The 20,289-nt window shown below is 35.9% G+C and overlaps 1 protein-coding gene across 1 annotated transcript in view; it reads left to right on the top strand.

Moving 5' to 3' along the window:
• The window catches only part of LOC132758506 (uncharacterized), a 98,134-nt gene that overhangs the window by 66,474 nt on the left and 11,371 nt on the right, over positions 1-20,289 (top strand). The window contains exons 8-9 of the mRNA XM_060750188.1: positions 3,211-3,252; positions 8,801-8,916. Coding sequence (XP_060606171.1) covers positions 3,211-3,252; positions 8,801-8,916 — 158 coding nt within the window. The remainder of the gene's footprint in view (positions 1-3,210; positions 3,253-8,800; positions 8,917-20,289) is intronic.

Here is a 20,289-nt window from a genome sequence, read left to right on the forward strand (position 1 = left end):
TATGTCCCTTTCACTTTGAAAATAATATAGATACATCTGAGGAAGCAGTTTAAGTTTGAATTTGGTCGTGGTTCAATGATTTGGACAAACTTATCTTTCTTGAATGTTGGAAAAATTTTGAACTTTCATGTTCAGCTCTGAAATGTACGTAGCCATTATTTTGGCTACAAATATGAAATATGCTATTTTCAAAAGGTTAAGACTGAATAATTTCAGTTCCTTGAACATTGTATGAAAATGGTTTGTTTTAACATTGAAAAGTTTTAAGGGCTTTGAACTTAAAATGAAAAAAATAATTTGTGCAAACAAACTTGGAACTAAATATTATAAAATCTGAAATTTTGGCTGCATGCGGGGGCATCCGTGGCATGATGACACATTTCTAGTTTTCAAAGAGAAACACAATAAAGATTAAAATGACTTTACCATTTATTTGAGTTTATTTCAGTTAATAAATAGATGATCTGTTTTTAACCATGGCTAGGCATTTTTAAAGTTTGATTGATAAATACGAACCTTTATAAAGTAGCTATATCAATACAACAATAAAAGATATCGTACAAACATCTGTGGATGTTTCTAAATTCCAAATTTGACAATTTCCCCCTTTGATATATGAATTTTGCGAGGGCCGGTGCTAGGGTGCTTGGACGGTACCTTGCAATTTCCAGTTACATCCTTGTACAGGCTCAATCAAATCGAGCCTACAACGTTTTCAATTTTGCCATTTTGATCATATTTTAGGGATTCTGTTGTTGTTTTTGTTGTTGTTGTTGTTTTCTATTTTGAATAGGGCCGTACAAAAGATATTGTTGCAAAGACATGCGGGCTCAGAAACATAGTCACTGACCTGTGAAGATGACATGCAATTTTTTTTAATATTTACATACTGACCTTGACTCTTGGCATTCAAATTATAAAATGAACTAGTGTCCATAAAGGTTGACACAAATGCTATTCTATCAAAATAAAAAAACTTAAACATCTAATGGTAAATTAAAATGTGCAGGTTTTTATGTAAGACATTTGGGATCTCAGACACCTGATACAGATTAATTGTCCAAAATGATGACCCGTGATAGTTTTAAGTAATGTTGTAAATTAAAGTGTACAGTATACATACACAGAATGTACAATTCGACATGACATGTTGCTCATATCATAAAACAATTTTTGATATTCATTCCTACAGAAGGATACATTTGTTTAAAAGCACTTTACTTATATTTGTTAAAAAGGTGTCCATTTTGAAATCAAAGATGGCCGGTATAGCAGTCAAATCATGTGTGTAAATCATGTATAATTATCAGCCAATTATTCCTAACAGTAATTGAAACTTTATTCCATGTAGATTCACGGACATTCGATACGATATGTTCCAGAAATAATATTTTTTTAAGTAGATGGTAATGGACAATGGCGGCCATTTTGATTTGACCTTTAGAAGGTCAAGGATTTCAAGTACAGCCGTGGTAGAGCAAAAAATGGATTCAGCGTACCCGAATTATGTAAAAACGATTGACTACCTGCTTGTACTAAAAAAGCAGTTAGACTCTTAACTGAGGGTCTTTTCTGAAAATCTAACCCGTCTAATGGGAACACACTTGCAACATAGATATTTTTAACAAAGCCTTTCCAAAATATTAGGGCAAAATATTTCAATAACTAGAAGTGCAAGTTAAAGTTGAGCTGGACTGGCCTTTCAGCAAGTTCATTTGAAAAATAACACTGTGAAACAGTTGTTTCTGGTGAGCGACTCAGGGCCATCATGGCCCTCTTAGTTACTTAATTGTCATCAAACATAATCAGGATGCTTGTCTATGTAATTGTTCAGACGAGTCTGAACATGGGTCATCTTGGATGAAAAACCAGGTCACACGAGTTAAAAATAGAAAAATCTTGTTAACACTCAAGTGGCCACTGTTTTGATCCAAATATCCTGGAAATTGGTCTGAAAGTTTGTTTTGATGATTCTAGGTCAAGTTCAAATATGGGTCACCTGGGGTCAAAAACTAGGTCACACTGCTCAAATATGTGAACAATCTAATGCTCACATTTTTGACTCAGTTATCATGTCAGAATGCTTGTCTAGGTAATTGCTTGGATGAGTTCGAACATGGTTTGTCTTGGATGAAAAACTAGGTCACAGTAAATAAAAATAGAAAACTCTAGTTAACACTCTAGTGGCTCCTGTTTTGATCCTAATACATGTATCCTGAAAATTTGTCTGAAAGTTTGTTTTGATGATTTCTAGGTCAAGTTTGAGTATGAGTCATCAGGGGTCAAAAACTAGGTCACACCGCCCAAATATGGGTTTCAATTTGGTCATGGTTCGATGAGTTTTGCCCCTTAAATTTGAAAAAGAAATAAATTTTCAGTTTCAGTTCATTATCTTGCCAACAACTGTACATTTTTAATTTGATCAAAGGAATGCGCAAGCTGGAATTTTTTAGTTATGCCCATTTAACTTTGAAAAAAGGGAAGTTTTAAGTTTCCGTTCATTATCTCGCTAACAGTTGTACATATTCAACTCAAATTTGATATATGGATATGTCATAGGAATACACTGGTCAAGTTGGAATTTGTTAATGGTTTGATGATAGCTGACATAGTTTTCTGTCCTGAACTTTGATTTTCGAATTGAGAATGAAAAAAAACACAATAATTTAAGAAAACAAATTTGGAACTAAATATTTTTATATTATTTGAAATTTTGGCAGCATGCGGGGGTTATCCATGGCGTTATGACACATTTCTAGGTTCCATGAAAAAACTGATTTTAAAGTGCTGCAACTTCTCAACTGATTGAGATAGAGTTAAAGGCTCTTCAGCGTTGGTTACACATTACCTTAAGGTCAACCTGAGCCAATTTTTAGTCACAAGTCCAAATTTTTGTTGGAGATGTGAGGTCTGCTGCTCCCCTTCAAACCCACAAACAGAAGGGGGCACATCCCCCCTCTGGCATCTTCTTGATGTATCTATTTGATAGGAGTTGGCGCCGAAAAAGTGATCACTTTTTTAACAGCATTTTCAAACAAAAACAAGTGTTTGGGGTCTAAATAGGGCAATTTCTTTACTATTTCGACCTCGAAAAGTGGGAAAGGGGGTGGGGTGTGAGTGTGAAAAGGCGTGAAAATATGAAGTAATGGGTTATCTGCATCAATTATGTCAAATGGGAAGCTAAGCACTTTTTTCATGTTTGTATTCCAGATGTAAAGAAGAGGAAGAAAGATAAACCGAAGAAGGAAACAGGTAAAAATTAAAAAGAAATTTGCTTGTTTTGAGTAAGCATGATATACAATGTCATCTATTAATACCCTTACACATCTTGGTTGATATGCATAGTAATAGTATTCATCCACTTTCCAGTTCATAGAATGACAAATTGTGACAACACAACTTTCTTTTGTAATATTAAAAGTTCACCAATTAAACTGCATGGTGTTGTCAATACAGCCTGGAGATCAAATGACGACACAGAAAACTTTTGATCTTTGTTTGCGCGTTCTTTATAGGCTGATTTTTCCATTCTAGTATTGCTTTTTCTTTCTTGGTGTGACTGATATTTTGCCTTTGCTCTTCTATTCTCAAAGTGTCATACAGATTGCAGCGTGGACATTGACCTTTCTTAGGAGTGGAAACAAGACAAGTTATAATCTGTACAGAAAATGTTTCTGTACACAGCCTCTGAAACATACCTTCTATTTTGTCCTGTGCATTTTCATACCCCCAAAAACGAAGTTTTGGGGGTATATAGGAGTCACCCGGTGGTCGGTCGGTCGGTCGGTCCAGATGTCTGTTGCATTTTCCTTGTCCGGAGCGTACTTGAAGACTAATGGTTGGAATTCAATATAACTACATACAATGGTCAAGCACAATGAGAGGAAGTGCAGTGCACAAGAACCATAACTCGATCTTGACTAATTACAGAGTTATTGCCCTTTGTTACTTTTCCTTGTCCGGGGCATAAGTTGAAAACTACTGGTTGGAATTAAAAACAACTTCAAACAATTGTCAAACACAATAAGGGGAAGTGCAGTGCACAAGAGCCATAACTCTATCTTAAGTAATTACAGAGTTATTGCCCTTTGTTACTTTTCCATTGCTTTCTTTTCTCCGGACCATAGCTTGAAGACTAATGGTTGGAATTTATTATAACTTCATACAATGATCAAGCACATTGAGAGGAAGTGCAGTACACAAGAACCATAACTCTATCTTGACTAATGACAGAGTTATTGCCCTTTGTTACGTTTCCTTGTCCCGGGAATAACTTGAAAACTACTGGTTGGAATTAAAAACAACTTCATACAATTGTCAAACACAATAAGGGAAAGTGCTGTGCACAAAACCATAACTCCATCTTGACTAATTACAGAGTGATTGCCCTTTGTTACTTTTCCTTGTCCGGGGCATAACTTGAAAACTACTGTTTTGGAAATTCAATACAACTTCATACAGTTGTCAAGGACATTACAAGGAAGTGCAGTGCACAAGAGCCATAACTCCATTTTGACAAAATACATCTTCAGTATTTATAGAGTTATTGCCCTTTGTTCCTTTTCCTTGTCTTTCTGGACTTATTACAGAGTAATTCAATAAAACTTCATCAATGGCCAACCACATTGGCAGTAAATGCAACATACAAGAACCACAACTATCTTTAATTGCCAACAACCATATTTCTATATTTCAATTCTTTTACAAGGTATTCTGTTACTAGTAACATCCTCATTTCGGAAGCAGTTCTGTGGGGGTATTAATCACATTTAGTGATAGTTCTAGTTCTAAAAACAGTGAGTACATACTTAAATCTTGCGTTAGATACTTCCTGTTGGAGTCTTTTCGTGTGTACTGTGATTCAACAGTTGGAAAGCTTTCGATGTGTTTCTTTACAAATGATCTGTGATATTCCGTGGTTTTATTTCCATGCACAGCTTTCCTTCTCTTGTCATTTCCAACATATAACCCTGCCACTTTGTGCTTAACTGCGTTTGTAAATATTTTGGAAGCAACATTGAGAGCTTTTAGAAAAAAGTCTTTGCACACTCTAACCATTTTGCCACCAACTGTGAAGAAAAACGAATTCGAAATAGTTCTTTGTTTTGTTCTCTGTTTAGATGCCTTCTTTGGTTCTTTATTGTTAACATGGAAACAAATGAATTGCCTCTGACTTTTGTAAACACCCATTGACCAGTATGTACTGAATATTTTTTGTCTTTCATCTTTGGTTATATTCTCGCTGCATTTAAATCTACATGAGAAATTTCTTGGGAAAAGAGATAACAGATAGTGTCTGTGAACTGTATGTCGGGCATCTGAATAATTAGTGCTAAGATCTGTAAGTGCATATTTATTCACGTAGATATGAAGAATTACTCCTATGTGAAGATAAGATTAATAGAGTAATAAATGATGAAAAGAATTTAAAATTATCTAACTTAAAATTTAAAGACATTTATAATAAGCCTTGTAATGAGTCAACTACTTTTAAAGTGACTTTGTTTTTAAAGACATTCGTGTAAAAAAATACCTCGTTAAACTTTTCAGGAAGGTATATTCAGAATAAAAGGTGGTTCTAGCTCATACACATACTAAGGCCAATTGAAAACAACAAGAAATATGTGTAACAATTTTAATAAAAGGTTGAAAAGGTTTCACAATCGAATTTTGCGTGTATCAGATGCTACTGACGATTGTGAAAGGTCCCATTTAATGTATTTAGTAATATTATTTAGTAAATTCAAGTGATTTTGACCGTTACCGAATTGTTGTGCCACTTTTTTGTCTACCTGGGAGTTTTAGCACGAATGCGCTTGTTTGCTGATAGATATTTCATGAACGGGAAGGGCTAGATACTTGGGGTCGGTCTCATTTGGAAGCTAAATACAAACGTGAAATAGTGATAAATGTTTTTTTTGTCTGGGCAATTGTTTTCACAATGTCCCGGGAAATGAACCCCTTGCTCGTAGACTCGAATCTGGAGTTTCCGGCATTCTCTTCACTTGCAGTATATTTTTAAGGGGGCATTTTTTTTTTTTAGTTTTTGACACATTTAAGATGAACACAGAGGTTTTTTTTCGCTCACCTGTCACCAAAGGTGAGCTTTTGTGACCGCTTTTCGTCCGGCGTCCGTCTATCGCCCATCCGTCCGTCTTCCGTAAACTTTTACTTTAAATGACATCTCCTCATAAACCACTAAGCCATTTTTATCCAAACTTCATAGGAATGTTCCTTTGGAGGTCACCTTTGAACATTGTTCTAAAATTTAATTCCATGCAGAACTCTGGTTGCCATGGCAACCAAAAAAAACTTTAAATATCTTCCTCTAAAAAAAACCCAAGAGCTAGAGCTAAGATATTTGGCATGAACATCTTGTAGTGATTTTCTACCAAGTTTTTTCAAATAAAAGCCCTGGGGGTCAAAATTGGCCCCGCCCCCGGGGGGTCATTGATTTTCCCTATATGCATATAGTAAAAACTTAAAAAATCTTCTATTGAAGAACCCAAAGAACTAGAGCTAAGATATTTAGCATGAAACATGTTCTAATGGATGTCTACCAAGTATGTTCAAATAAGAGCCCTGAGGTCAAAATTGGCCCCACCCTGGGGGTCATTGATTTTTCTTATATGTGTATAGCAAGAACTTAAAAAATTTCTTTGAAAAAAAAGCAAATAGCTAGAGTTTAGAGACTTAGTATGAAACATCTTCTAGTGAGTGTCTACAAAGTTTGTTGAAATAAAAGCCCTTGGGTTAAAATTGGCCCGCCCCGGGGGTCATTCATTTTCCTTATGTGTATAGCAAACACTTAAAAAATCTTCTTTGAAAAAAAACTCAAATAGCTAGAGTTTAGATATTTAGCATGAAGCATCTTCTAGTGAGTTTCTATTAAGTTTGTTCAAATGAAAGCCCTGGGGTCAAAATTGGCCCCGCCCCTGGGGACATTGATTTTCCTTATATGTGTATAGCAAAAACTTAAAAATCTTTTTTGAAAAAACTCAAATAGCTAGAGTTTAGATATTAAGCATGTAACATTTTCTAGTAAGTGTCTACAAAGATTGTTCAAATAAAAGCCCTGGGGTCAAAACTGGCCCTGCCCCAGTTGTGTCATTGTTTTTAAGAAAAAACTTTAAAAAAATCTTCTTTTAAAAAACAAAACGAGCTAGACCTTAGATGTTTAGCATGAAACATCTTCTAATGAGTGTCTACCAAGTTTTTTCAAATAAAAAAGCCCTGGGGTTACGGGGTCTATATACAGGTGAGCGACTTCAGGGCTATCATGGCCCTCTTGTTTATCAATGTGGTCATATTTTCTTCCCGGGTCCGATACTCGTGCCTGTGTGTTAAGTTACAACAATTAGCCATGTCGTTTACCTGAAACTTTCCCTGAATCCTGTAGATTTCATCACCTCATATTTAGCGGTAATGTTCACTACTGTTTGACTACTAATAACTGCCTACAGACGGATTAAATTTATACTGGCTAGTTGTTAATGACAGTGTATGACACCTTCACTCAGGAAGCCACAGGGGGTAAACAATTAATCTTTAAATTGATCGAAATTATTGCCGATAATACATGGATTGACAGTTTCTGAACTAGCAGTCGACAGGCTTTTCTTATCAGTAGAATTGCGAATAAAGATAACCGATTACGTATCTCACTGTATAAAACATATGTAAAATGGTCAGACTAGTGGTAGGTTTAACCGTAAATTTAAATACCTTTAGTGTCAAACAATGTGTTAAAATATATACTGAGACAAGCTTTTCATTGGTGTAATAAATTTCAAAATCGGACATTAAATCGCCCATACTAGCGGTTTAAAAACGGCTAAATTTGCATTGGTTTACATAAGAGATATTGATTTTACTCGAAGCTAAGAGAAACAACTCTTGTTTTTCACTCGATATACCTCGGTTATTTACGTAGTTCATATAGAGAATGTCAATGGGTGTATTATTTGTTGGAAGAGGCACATATATATACCAATCAAAGGATTAGTGTCACCATTGCAATGCTGTAAGGGGATAATCGTTCGTTATTAGTGTTCTTAAATAGTTTATAATTTTAAACTTGACAATAAGAATATACATGTATAAAAATGTAAAATTACTGGCTACAAATTAGACTATTTTAGAATTTTTTTTAACCGGGACAGACACCTGATTTCCGGGACTTTCCCGGACATCCGGGACGTTATGGCATGTATGCTTATATTTCTTGTGCTTTTGAGTTTCTGGAAAAATATTATTTTTGTTATTTTTTTTATTCACTTATAAACCAACAAAAAACCAAATTATTGTTGTTTTTAGTCAGTATAAAATCTCCATGACAATTTAATGGAGATAAAAATATCACCACTGATATGTGCTTCAAAATAAGGTTTTTAAGGGCATGACGGGTGACATGTCTTGGGTTAAAACTTTTCAGGGAAAGCTGTGGTGAATATAACTGTCACTTAGACTTCATGTGACAATAGCATAGCATGTATCAATACAAATCTTAATATTGATACAGGTTATTGAAATAAAAAAATGTTGCTGACAAATGTTGTAAATGGGTATCCCCTCTGATTAAAAATTATTTTAGACTGCTTTAAATTTTATTTTCTTAAACAAATTTGCATTCAGGCGTATATTGCCACGACTATATGGTGCTCTGGTTTGTTTAGTGAGATCATTATAAGAAAAGTAACCAAATTTTATTAGTTTCCTACTTGGGTATCATCACATTACCAAAAACTTTGAACCCAGTGAGTTGTTCCTTACTGTAGTTTTTGCTATACTTTATTTTCAGGAGGAGATGTTTATGAAAATGCACCAGTAAATGCCATAGGATCAGGAAAGAAAACTGCTTATGAAGAAAACCCATATGAAAATCCTGAGATATCTGATACAAGAAAGGCTCCACTGGTTCGTTTTTTATTGTGTGTTGTTATTATGTCTCATGGCATATAGTAATTGAACCATCCATTGTGTCTGTCTGTCCACTGTAAATCAAAATGGCAAGATGGATTTAAAATAATAGCTTAATAATTTACACAATTACTTAACAACACAAAGTACATGATCTATGCAAGTTACCTAACAGTGGCTTTCATTTGTTAGCTCACCCATCACAAAGTGACAAGGTGAGCTTTTGTGTTCGTATTTCGTCCAGTGTCCATCCCTACATTGGCCCTCTGTAAGCTTTTACTTTGAATGACATTTCATATAAACAACTTAGTGCCAGTGCAAATTAGTGGCAATGACTTGGATATTTTTGAACGGATTGTCTTCAATCTTATTAGTTAGACCTTCAAGTTTACCAGACAAATCTTTAAATTCACCTTCCACTAGATAACCTTGACCTTGAAATTCAAATATTGAAAAGTTCTATATTTTAGCTCACCTGAGATAGCTCAGGGTGAGCTTTTAGGATCGTTGAATGATGTTGTCCGTCCATATTTGATCGTTTATACTGTAGTGGTCACATTTTTGCCTCAATCAATGCTTGTCTAGGTAATTTCTTGGATAAGTACGAACATAGGTCATCTCGGATGAAAAACTAGGTCACAGGTGGTAACATAGAAATATCTTGTTAACACTCTAATGGCTACTGTTTTGATCCAAATATTCTGGAAATTGGTCTGAAAGTTTGTTTTGATGATTTCTAGGTCAAGATTGAAAATGTGTCACCTGGAGTTAAATCAAGGTCACACTATCCAAATATGGAAAAACCTTGTTAACACTCTAGTGGTCACATTTTTGGCTCAATTGTGGTCAAACTTGGTCAGGATGCTTGTTTAGTTAATTGCTAGGATGAGTTTCAATATGGTCTATCCTTGATGAAAAACTTTGTCACAGGAAGTATAAAATAAAAGAAATCTTGTTAACTCTCTAGTGGCTTCTGTTGTTATTAAAATATTCTGAAAATTGGTCTGCAAGTTTGTTAAATAGAGGTCACCCTGCACAAATATAGAAAACCTTGTTAACACTCTAGTGGTCAAATTTTTGACTCAGTTGTCATCAAATGTGGTGAGGATGCTTGTCTAAGTAATTGCTCAGATGAGTTAAACGGGTCAGGTGAGCAATCTAGGGCCATCTTGGACCTCTGTGTCAAAACCCTCTCTTACATGTTGGTTAATGTTTTGTTATTGTCCATTTTTTTCAAAAACTTTTTAAGATATATTTTTTTTTAAATCAGGCTGGCGTTTTATTGTCTTTAAAGGATACCATCTCCAAAGGGTAGATTATCATAGGATTATTTTAACATATGCTAATTTTTGGCCGGGTTGCACTGGTGCAAACCCGGGTTATAGTATGGTGAATGTTGGGCGGTGGGCGGGCGGGGAAAAACATTTTGTATCAGTTTTCTCAGCAACTACTTATCACAGCCTCTTGGTATTTGGCATGCAGCATTGACACGTAGTCCCATACTGTGGGATTCGATTTCAAGTCTGTCGCTCATCCACTTCCTGTTATATACTTAGTTAAATTTTCGACATTAATGGTCAATGGTAGGAAATTTTCGTAATAGTTTTCTCAGCAACTACTAATCACAGCCTCTTGATATTTGGCATACAGCATTGACACCTGGTCCCATACCGAGGGATTCCATTTCAGGTCTGTAGCTCATCCACTTCCTGTTTATCTACTTAGTTAAATTTTCGACATTAATGGTCAATGGTAGGAAATTTTCGTAACAGTTTTCTCAGCGACTACTAATCACAGCCTCTTGATATTTGGCAAACAGCATTGACACATGGTCTCATACGGTGGGATTCAATTTCAGGCCTGTCGCTCATCCATGTCCTGTTTATCCACTTAGTTAAAGTTTCGACATTAATGGTCAATGGTAGGAAATTTTCGTAACAGTTTTCTCGGCAACTACTTATCACAGTCTCTTGATATTTAGCATACAGCATTGACACTTGGTCCAATACCGTTGGATTCGATTTCAGGTCTGTTGCTTACCCACTTTCTGTTTACCAACTTAGTTAAATTTTCGATATTAATGGTCATTGGCAGGAAATTTTCGTAACATTTTTCTCAGCAACTACTTATCACAGCCTCTTGATATTTAGCATAAAGCATTGACACGCGGTCCCATACTGTGGGATTTGATTTCAAGTCTGTTGCTCATCACATCTGTTTACTGACTTAGTTTAATGGATAGTGGTAAATGTTTTTAGTAACATCACAGCATCATCATATAGGGATCACTTCTCCGTCGTCTGTCTGTCCGTCTGTCTGTCTGTCCGCACTCACAGGACAGTAATTATGTGGCTAGAGGGACAATAGGTAACTGTTCTTTCTCTTTGATGTCATTCATTCCGTAATGCTTTTATGTGGCTATTTTCTTTTGTGTGGCTAAAAAGAACAATAGAGAGAACAATAGAGTAGCCACATAATTACTCTCCTGTTAGAACGACCGTCTGCCCGTCCGTCACAAAACTCGTCCGGACTACTCCTCAAAAACTACTGGTGCAATTTCATCCAAACTTTACAGGAATGATCAGTACCAAGTCTAGTTGTGCATATTGTCAGCATTTTCCAGTTCAATGATTTTTGTCAGAGTTATGGCCCGTTAATAATTTTTATTTTTAAAGTTTGTCCGGACCACTTCTCTTATACCACTAATACAATTTCAATGAATCAGGAATGATCAGTACCAAGTCTAGTTGTGCATATTGTCAGAATTTTCCGGTTCAATGATTTTTGTCAGAGTTATGGTCCTTTAATAATTTTTATGCCACCGCAGCATCTGCGATGCGGTGGCATATAGCAATTCACCTGTGTGTATGTATGTGTGTGTGTTTGTTTGTTTGTGTGTGTGTGTGTTATATAGATTATATAGTGAACTTAAAAAAATCTTCTAGTGAAAAACCGCTAGTCCAATTTCAACCAAACTTGGCAGGATTGATCATTGTGTGAAGGGCTTCCAAAGTTGTTCAAAGAATTTCATTCCATGCAGAAATCTGGTTGCCATGGCAACCAAAAGGAATTATATGAATAAATTTAAAAAATCTTCTTGTAAAGATCCAAAAGGCCTAGAGCTTAGATATTTTGCATAAGGCATTGTCTGGTAGACCTCTACCAAGATTGTTCAAATTATAGCCCTGGGGTCAAAATCTGTCCCGCCCCGGGGTCATTGATTTTCACTATATATACATATAGTAAAAACATAAAATACCTTCTTGTAAAGACCCTAAAGGCCTAGAGCTTAGATATTTTGCATAAGGCATTGTCTGGTAGAAATCTACCAAGATTGTTCAAATTATAGCCCTGGGGTCAAAATCGGCCCTGTCCCGGGGATCATTGATTTTCACTATATGTACATATAGTAAAAACTTAAAATCCTTCTTGTAAAGACCAAAAAGGCCTAGAGCTTTGATATTTTGCATAAGGCATTGTCTGGTAGACCTTTACCCAAATTGTTCAAATTATAGCCCTGGGGTCACAATCGGCCCCGGGGGTCATTGGTTTTCCTTATATGTATATAGTAAAAAATCTAAAAAAATTCCTTCTAGCAATTAACAAATGCTAGAGGTTAGATATTTTGCATGAAACATTGTGAAGTGAACTTCTAGCAAGATTGTTCAAATTATAGCCCTGGGGTGAAAATTGCCCCGGGGGTCATTAATTTTCAATATATACATATAGTAAAAAATCAAAAAATCTTATTGTCTGAAGGTACAAGGCCTAGAGCTTTAATATTTGTTAAATGATATCATCTATAGGTACTCTTCCAAAGTTGTTCAAATTTTGCCTCTAGTGTCATAATTAGCCCCGCCCGGGGGCAATAGGTTTTCCTTATATGTATTTAGTAAAAACTTTAAAAAATCATCTTCTCTAAATTTACAAAGGCTAGAGTTAAGATATTTTTCATAAAACATTATGTAGTGAACCTCTAGCAAGATTATAGCCATGGGGTCAAAATTGGCCTGGCCCCATCCCCAGGGTCATTGATTTTCACTATGAACATATAGTAAAAAATTAAAAAATCTTCTTGTCTGAAGGTACAAGGCTTAGAGCTTTGATATTTGGTATATAATATCATCTATAGGTCCTCTACTAAAGTTGTTTTAATTATGCCCCTAGTGTTAAAATTTCCCTGCCCCAGAGGCGATAGTTTTCCTTATATGTATAAAGTAAAAACTTGAAAAATCTTCTTCTCTGAATTGAAAAATCTTCTTCTCTGAATTGACAAAGGCTAGAGGTTAAATATATGGCATGAGACTTTGTGAAGTGAACTTTTACCAAGATTGTTCAAATTATAGCCCTGGGGTCAAAATTGGTCCCGCCCCGGGGGTCATTGATTTTCATTATGTACATATAGTAAAAAAATAACAAATATTTTTGTCTGAAGGTACGAGGCATAGAGCTTTGATGTTTGCTATATAATATCATCTATAGGTGCTCCCCTGGTGTCAAAATTGGCCCTCCCCGGGGGCAGGGATTCTCATTATGTAGTCGCATAGTAAAAACAGAAAATAAAACAAATGTTTTCTGAATGGGAGAAAGCTACAACTTATATATTTGACTTGAAATGTTGTTTGCTGAACTGTATCAAGATTGTTTTGAAATTAAATCATTGGGTCCAAAATATTTCCTTGCCCAAGGGGACAGTGACCATCTTTATTGTCCTTTGATGTACAGCAATGAAATTTTGACCATGTGCACAGTTTTAGTTGCAAAATTGAACTTTGATATCAGGTGACCTAGATTTTGATGATGTGACCTACTTTCTTGTCCTTTGATGTACAGCTATGAAATTTGAACCATGTGCACAGATTAAGATGTAAAGTGAACTTTGATTTCAGCTGACCTAGATTTTTACAAAGTGTCTTACTGTGTTGTCCTTTGATGTAGTCATGAAATTAAGGCTGTGTGAAATATGACCTTCACCACCAAATTCACTAGACTCGAGTGCATTGATATATTCCTACTCTGATCTTTTATTGAGTTAACAACAGATTTAACCACTAATCTGATATTAAGAATTAGAAAGGTCAGGGATCTATGCATTATGACAATTTTCAAAATTGTATAGAAACAAAAAAAAAATCTGCCCCTACACTACTATTTAGTGTTGTATTAATGCGGTGGCATAGCATTTTTCTCAAATGCAATCTTGTTATTTTTAAAGTTTGTCCGGACTACTTCTCTTATACCACTAATGCAATTTCAATGAAACTTTACAGGAATAATCTGTAGCTCAAGTCCTTGCGCATATTGCACGGGTTTTCCGGTTGAATGATTTTTAGCCGAGTTATGGCCCTTTGATAAAAAGTTTTTTTAGCTCACCTGTCACAAAGTGACAAGGTGAGCTTTTGTGATCGCTTTTCGTCTGTCGTCCGTCCGTCGTCCGTCCGTAAACTTTTACTTTAAATGACATCTCCTCATAAACCACTAAGCCAATGTCATCCAAACTTCACAGGAATGTTCCTTTGGTGGTTACCTTTAAAAATTGTTCAAAGAATTTAATTCCATGCAGAACTCTGGTTGCCATGGCAACCGAAAGAAATTTTTTTAAATATCTTCTCTTAAAAAACCCCAAGAGCTAGAGCTTAGATATTTGGCATGAAACATCTTCTAATGAGTGTCTACCAAGTTTGTTCAATTAATAGCCCTGGGGTCAAAATTGGCCCCGCCCCAGGGGGGGTCTTTGATTTTCCCTATATGCATATAGTAAAAACTTAAAAATTCTTCTTTTAAGGAAACCCAAAGAGCTAGACCTAAGATATTTAGCATGAAACATCTTCTAATGAGTGTCTACCAAGTTTGTTCAAATAAAAGCCCTGGGGTCAAAATTGGCCCCGCCCCAGGAGGTCATTGATTTTCCTTATATGCATATAGTAAAAACTTAAAAATTCCTCTTTGAAAGAACCCAAATAGCTAGAGTTTTACTTTTATATGTTTCTAGATGATCATTTTAGTGTTTTACTTATTAAACCTTTTGTTACCATGAAAACTGTTAGAATTTCACTTGGCGGGGATTCATTTTATTTACACTGTCTCGTTTATAGGAACATGGTGGGGCTTAGAGCGATGTTTTGTGCACCATTTACCGGTTTTAACTCCCCAGCAGTCATTTTTATGCTGCTGACCGTTCCAAGGCGGCGCCCCACTCTGTTCCTCAGATGTATGTCTATGTTGTTTCATACTGTTTTTGTGATACTTTTGCTTGTGTCCCTTGTTGTTTTCTCGTCTACGGTAAGTATCTTTCCCATTGCCTCTAGCTTTTATTTCTTTGATTACCCCCCCCCCCTCCCGCGGTCTCCTGTCCCCATCCCCTTTGTGGACCTATTATTATTTTCTTTGAATTCCTAATCAGTTACAAATTATTTATCATTTAATGATTCACCTGTCCGTGCTCTGTCCTGTTTTTGTTTGGGTTCCACTTGGGCTGTTTGCCATTGGTTCTTGTTGCTGGGTCATGTGGGGGTTGCGTTCATTGACCGCCGCCTTTCCTTGTTGATCTTGTTTATCATATATTAGATATTAAGCATGAAACATCTTCTAGTGAGTGTCTACCAAGTTTGTTAAAATATAAGCCTTTGGGTCAAAATTGGCCCCGCCCCAGGAGGTCTTTGATTTTCCCTATATGCATATAGTAAAAACTTAAAAATCTTCTTTGAAAAAACCCAATTAGCTAGAGTTTAGATATTATGCATGAAACGTCTTCTAATGAGTGTCTACAAAGTTTGTTCAAATAAAAGCCCTGGGGTCAAAATTGGCCCCGCCCCAGGAGGTCATTGATTTTCCCTATATGCATATAGTAAAAACTTAAAAAATCTTCTTTTAAAGAACTCAAAGAGCTAGAGCTAAGATATTTCAATTTAGCATGAAACATGTTCTGATTGGTATCTACCAAGTTTGTTCAAATAAAAGCCCTGGAATCAAAATTAGCCCCGCCCTGTGGGTATTGATTTTCCTTATATGTATGTAGCAAAAACTTAAAAAATCTTCTTTGAAAAAACCCAAATAGCTGGAGTTTAGATATTAAGTATGAAACATCTTCTAGTGAATGTCTACAAAGTTTGTTCAAATAAAAGCCCTTGAGTCAAAATTGGCCCCGCCCCGGGTGTTATTGATTTTCCTTATATTTGTATAGCAAAAACTTAAAAATCTTCTTTGAAAAAAAACCCAAATAGCTAGAGTTTAGATATTAAGCACGAATTATCTTCTAGTAATTGTCTACAAAGTTTGATCTAATAAAAGCCCTGGGGTCAGAATTGGCCCCGCCCCATGGGTGTCATTGGTTTTAACTATATGTGTAAAAAAACTTCTTTTAAAAAAAACCCAATGAGCTAGAGCTTAGATTTTTAGCATGAAACATCTTCTTATGGATGTCTACCAAGTTTGTTCAAATAAAAGCCCTTGGGTTAAAATTGGCCCTGCCAGGAGGGGGGCTGAAGGAGGGGGGGAAGATTGTTGCTTTTCATTATATGTGTGTAGTAAAAACTTAACATCATAAAACATCTTCTAATGGGTGTCTTCCAAGTTTGTTCAAATAAAAGCCCTGGGGTTTAAACTGGCGCCGCTCTGGGTGCCTTTATACAGGTGAGCGACCTCAGGGCCATCATGGCCCTCTTGTTTCTGTTAGTTGCCAGATACACAAAAGCTTGTCCGGACTACTCCTCATAAACTACTGGTGCAATTTTATCCAAACTTTACAGGAATGATCAGTATCAAATCTAGTTGTGCACTGTCCGTCTATCTGTCCGTCTGTCACAAAACTTGTCCCAACATGAAATTGGCCATCAGGAGGCGACACATGTGATCACTGATCGCTCTTGTTCAACTTAGATTTTTACCTCTAGTTATCTTTTTAGCTCACCCGAGGACAATATCCTCAAGGTGAGCTTTTGTGATGGCCCATTGTCCGTCGTCCATCGTCCATCCATCCATGCATCAACAATTTCTTTAAAAAACTTCTACTCCTTTACTACATGGCCAAATTTGTTGAAACTTTGCAGGGATGTTTCTTGCATGTAGCTGTACCAAAGGTGTTCAATGAATCAAATTCCATCAACCAAAATATTTTTTTACAAAAATATTAAAATATTTTCTTGTTAAAAACCGAAACAGCTAGAGCTTAGATATTTGGCATGAAACATCTTCCAGTGGTGTCTACCAAGTTTGATCAAATAAAAGCCCTAGGGTCAAAATTGGCCAGCCCCTGGGGGTTAATGATGTTCCTTATATGCATTTAGTAAAAACTTAAAAAACCTTCTTGTGAAGATCCAAAAGAGGTAAAGCTTAGATATTTGGCATGATACATCTTCTAATAGATGTCTACCAAGTTTGTTCAAATAAAATCCCTAGGGTCAAAATTGACCCCACCCCAGGGGTCATTGATTTTCCTTTTATGTATTTGGTAAAACCCTAAAAATGTGACAATCAAAAGCACCATAGATAAGATATTTAGCATGAAACATCTTGTAGTGGATGTCTTCCAAGGTTTTTTCAAATAAATGCCCAAGGGTCAAAATTGGTCAGGCCCCAGGGGTCACTGATATTCCTTATCTGTATTCAGTAAAAACTAAAAACTAACCTTCTCGTGACAATGCAAAGAGGTAGAGCTTAGATATTTTATAAAAAACTTTCTAGTGGATGTCTACCAAGTTTGTTCTTATAAAAGCCTTAAGACCAAATTGGCCCCGCCCAAGGGGTCATTGATTTTCCTAATATGTATATAGTAAAAACTTAAAAATCTTCTTGCGAAAATCTAAAAATGGTAGAGCTTAGATATTTGGCATGAAACATTTTCTAGTGGATCTACCATGTTTGTTCAAATGAAACCCCTAGGGTCAAAATTGCCCCTGCCCAAGGGTGTCATTGATTTTTCCTATATGCATAGAAACTTAAACAATCTTCTTGTGAAAATCCAAAACCGCTATTTTTAAAAAAAACATATCCATATCCAAAGTTTTTTTCTTTGATTGAAGTATTCATGCAGCCATAAAAAGGGTGAAATAAAAAAAATCTGCCTAAAAAAATCTTTCGTTGGCACTCTTTAAACAGTAAAGAAATCCGACTCAAATCTTAATCCAGTTAGCTGATGTCATTATGTACACACATTGATTGCATCATGCTTACCATATTTGGTAGTAGACGCTACGTCACGTCTTACCTGTTTACATGTAGACTGTGTAATTGAGACCGGGTTGTGTAGAGTTTGTTTGATGTGTACTGACTACTGGATAATAATTGGACTTAATTATTTTGTCCCTCTGTTATTATTTATCTCACATTAACGGACAATTAAAAGGTGTGAAAGTTGTTTAAATCAGACAAAGCAATGTATTTTGACCAGAAAATAAGGGTTGCTTGTCACATATGACAGGGAGTCGTTTAATTCAGACCATGTTTATAGGGAAATATGTTGGGAGTACTGAAACAAGGTCGGATAAGACAAGGAGTCGTTGAAATTAGGGGGTCACTCAGGCACTCTTGACTGTATAGAGTTTGTTCTCTGTTATCATGTCTCTCAAATCAACGATGACATTTTTATTGTCTTCTTCACTGATTGGGACCAGAGAACTATATGATAATTATATCTATTTCCGAAAGTGAGATGGATCCGTAAGAACCCAAAAAGACCTAGGGTTTCAATTAATTTTTGAAAAGAAAAAAGTATATATAACCCTTTTATTTTCTTTATTTTGTTTTTAAAATTTTTTGTATTAAATTTAAAATTTCCCCAAATTTTACCTTTCCCCTTCGGGGGGGGACCCCTATAAAGATAAAAAGTTTGCTATTAAAATTTTTATATTTTTTAAAAAAAAAATAAAAAAAAAAGAAATGTTTGTTCAAATAAAATCCCTAGGGTCAAAGTTGGCCCTTCCCCAATGATCATTGATTTTCCTTATATATACATGTAAAAGGTAAAAACTTAAAATCATCTTATTAAAATCCTAAAGACCTAAAGCTTTCATATTTGGCAAGAAACATGTTCTAGTTTATGTCTACCATGTTTGTTGAAGTAATACCCCTAGGGTAAAAATTGGCCCTGTCCCAGGGGATCAAGGTTGATAGTTCAATCCCCAGCCAGGTCAAATTTGTGTTTTCCCTCTCTTTTTATGCCCCCGAAGGGAGGCGTATTATAATCGCACTGTCTGTCCGTCCGTCCGTCTGTGCGTCCCCACTTTATTCATGTCAGGACTGTAACTTTGTCATACATTGAGGGAATTTGAAATAACTTGGCACAAATGTCTACCACATCAATATGATGTGTCATGTCCAAGAACCACCTCCCTACCTCAAAGGTCAAGGTCACACTATCATTTTGAAGTTTCACATTATCGCAATTAGAGTAAATAGGTACACACATTCGTGTCTGACTGTAACTTTGTCATGCATTGAATTATTTTGAATAACAAGGCATAAATGTCTACCACGGTGTACGGACATAATCCCCTTTGGACAAAATCCCCTTCGCATATCCGGACAAAATCGCTCCATGGGTGGACATTATCCCCATCATGTTTTTGCAAGGCTGGACTAAATCCCCATGTTTCGTGTATTATTATACTCCATACAAATTTATGAATAATGAATTTTTGTTATTATGCCACAGCAGCATCTGCGATGCGGTGGCATATAGCGACTTACCTGTGTGTGTGTGTGTGTGTGTGTGTGTGTGTGTGTGCGCGCGCGCGTGTGTGTGTGCGTGTGTGTGTTTGCGTGTGTATGTGTGTGTGTATTTGTGTGTGTGTTTTATAGATTATACAGTGAACTTAAAAAATCTTCTTGTAAAAAACCACTAGTCAAATTTCAACCAAACTTAGCAGGATTGATCCTTGGGTGAAGGGCTTCCAAAGTTGTTCAAAAAATTCATTCCATGCAGAAATCTGGTTGCCATGGCAACCAAAAGATATTATTAGAATAAATTTAAAAAATCTTCTTGTAAAAACCCAAAAGGCCTAGAGCTTAGATATTTTGCATAAGGCATTGCCTGGTAGACCCTTTCCAAGATTGTTCAAATTATAGCCCTGGGGTCAAAATCGGCCCCGCCCCGGGGGTCATTGATTTTCACTATATCTACATATAGTAAAAACTTAAAATACTTTTTTGTAAAGACCCAAAAGGCCTAGAGCTTAGATATGTAGCATAGGGCATTGTCTGTGTAGTGAACCTCTAGCAAGATTGTTCAAATTATAGCCCTGGGGTCAAAATTGCCCCCGGCCCGGGAGTCGTTGATTTTCAATATATACATATAGTAAAAAATAAAAAAAATCTTACAGCTTTAATATTTGTTAAATCATATCATCTATAGGTACTCTACCAAAAGTGTCA

The sequence above is a fragment of the Ruditapes philippinarum genome, unplaced genomic scaffold (assembly GCF_026571515.1).
Source record: "Ruditapes philippinarum isolate M1 unplaced genomic scaffold, ASM2657151v2 ctg1729_1_1_1_1, whole genome shotgun sequence".
Classification (NCBI taxonomy): Eukaryota; Metazoa; Mollusca; class Bivalvia; order Venerida; family Veneridae; genus Ruditapes; species Ruditapes philippinarum.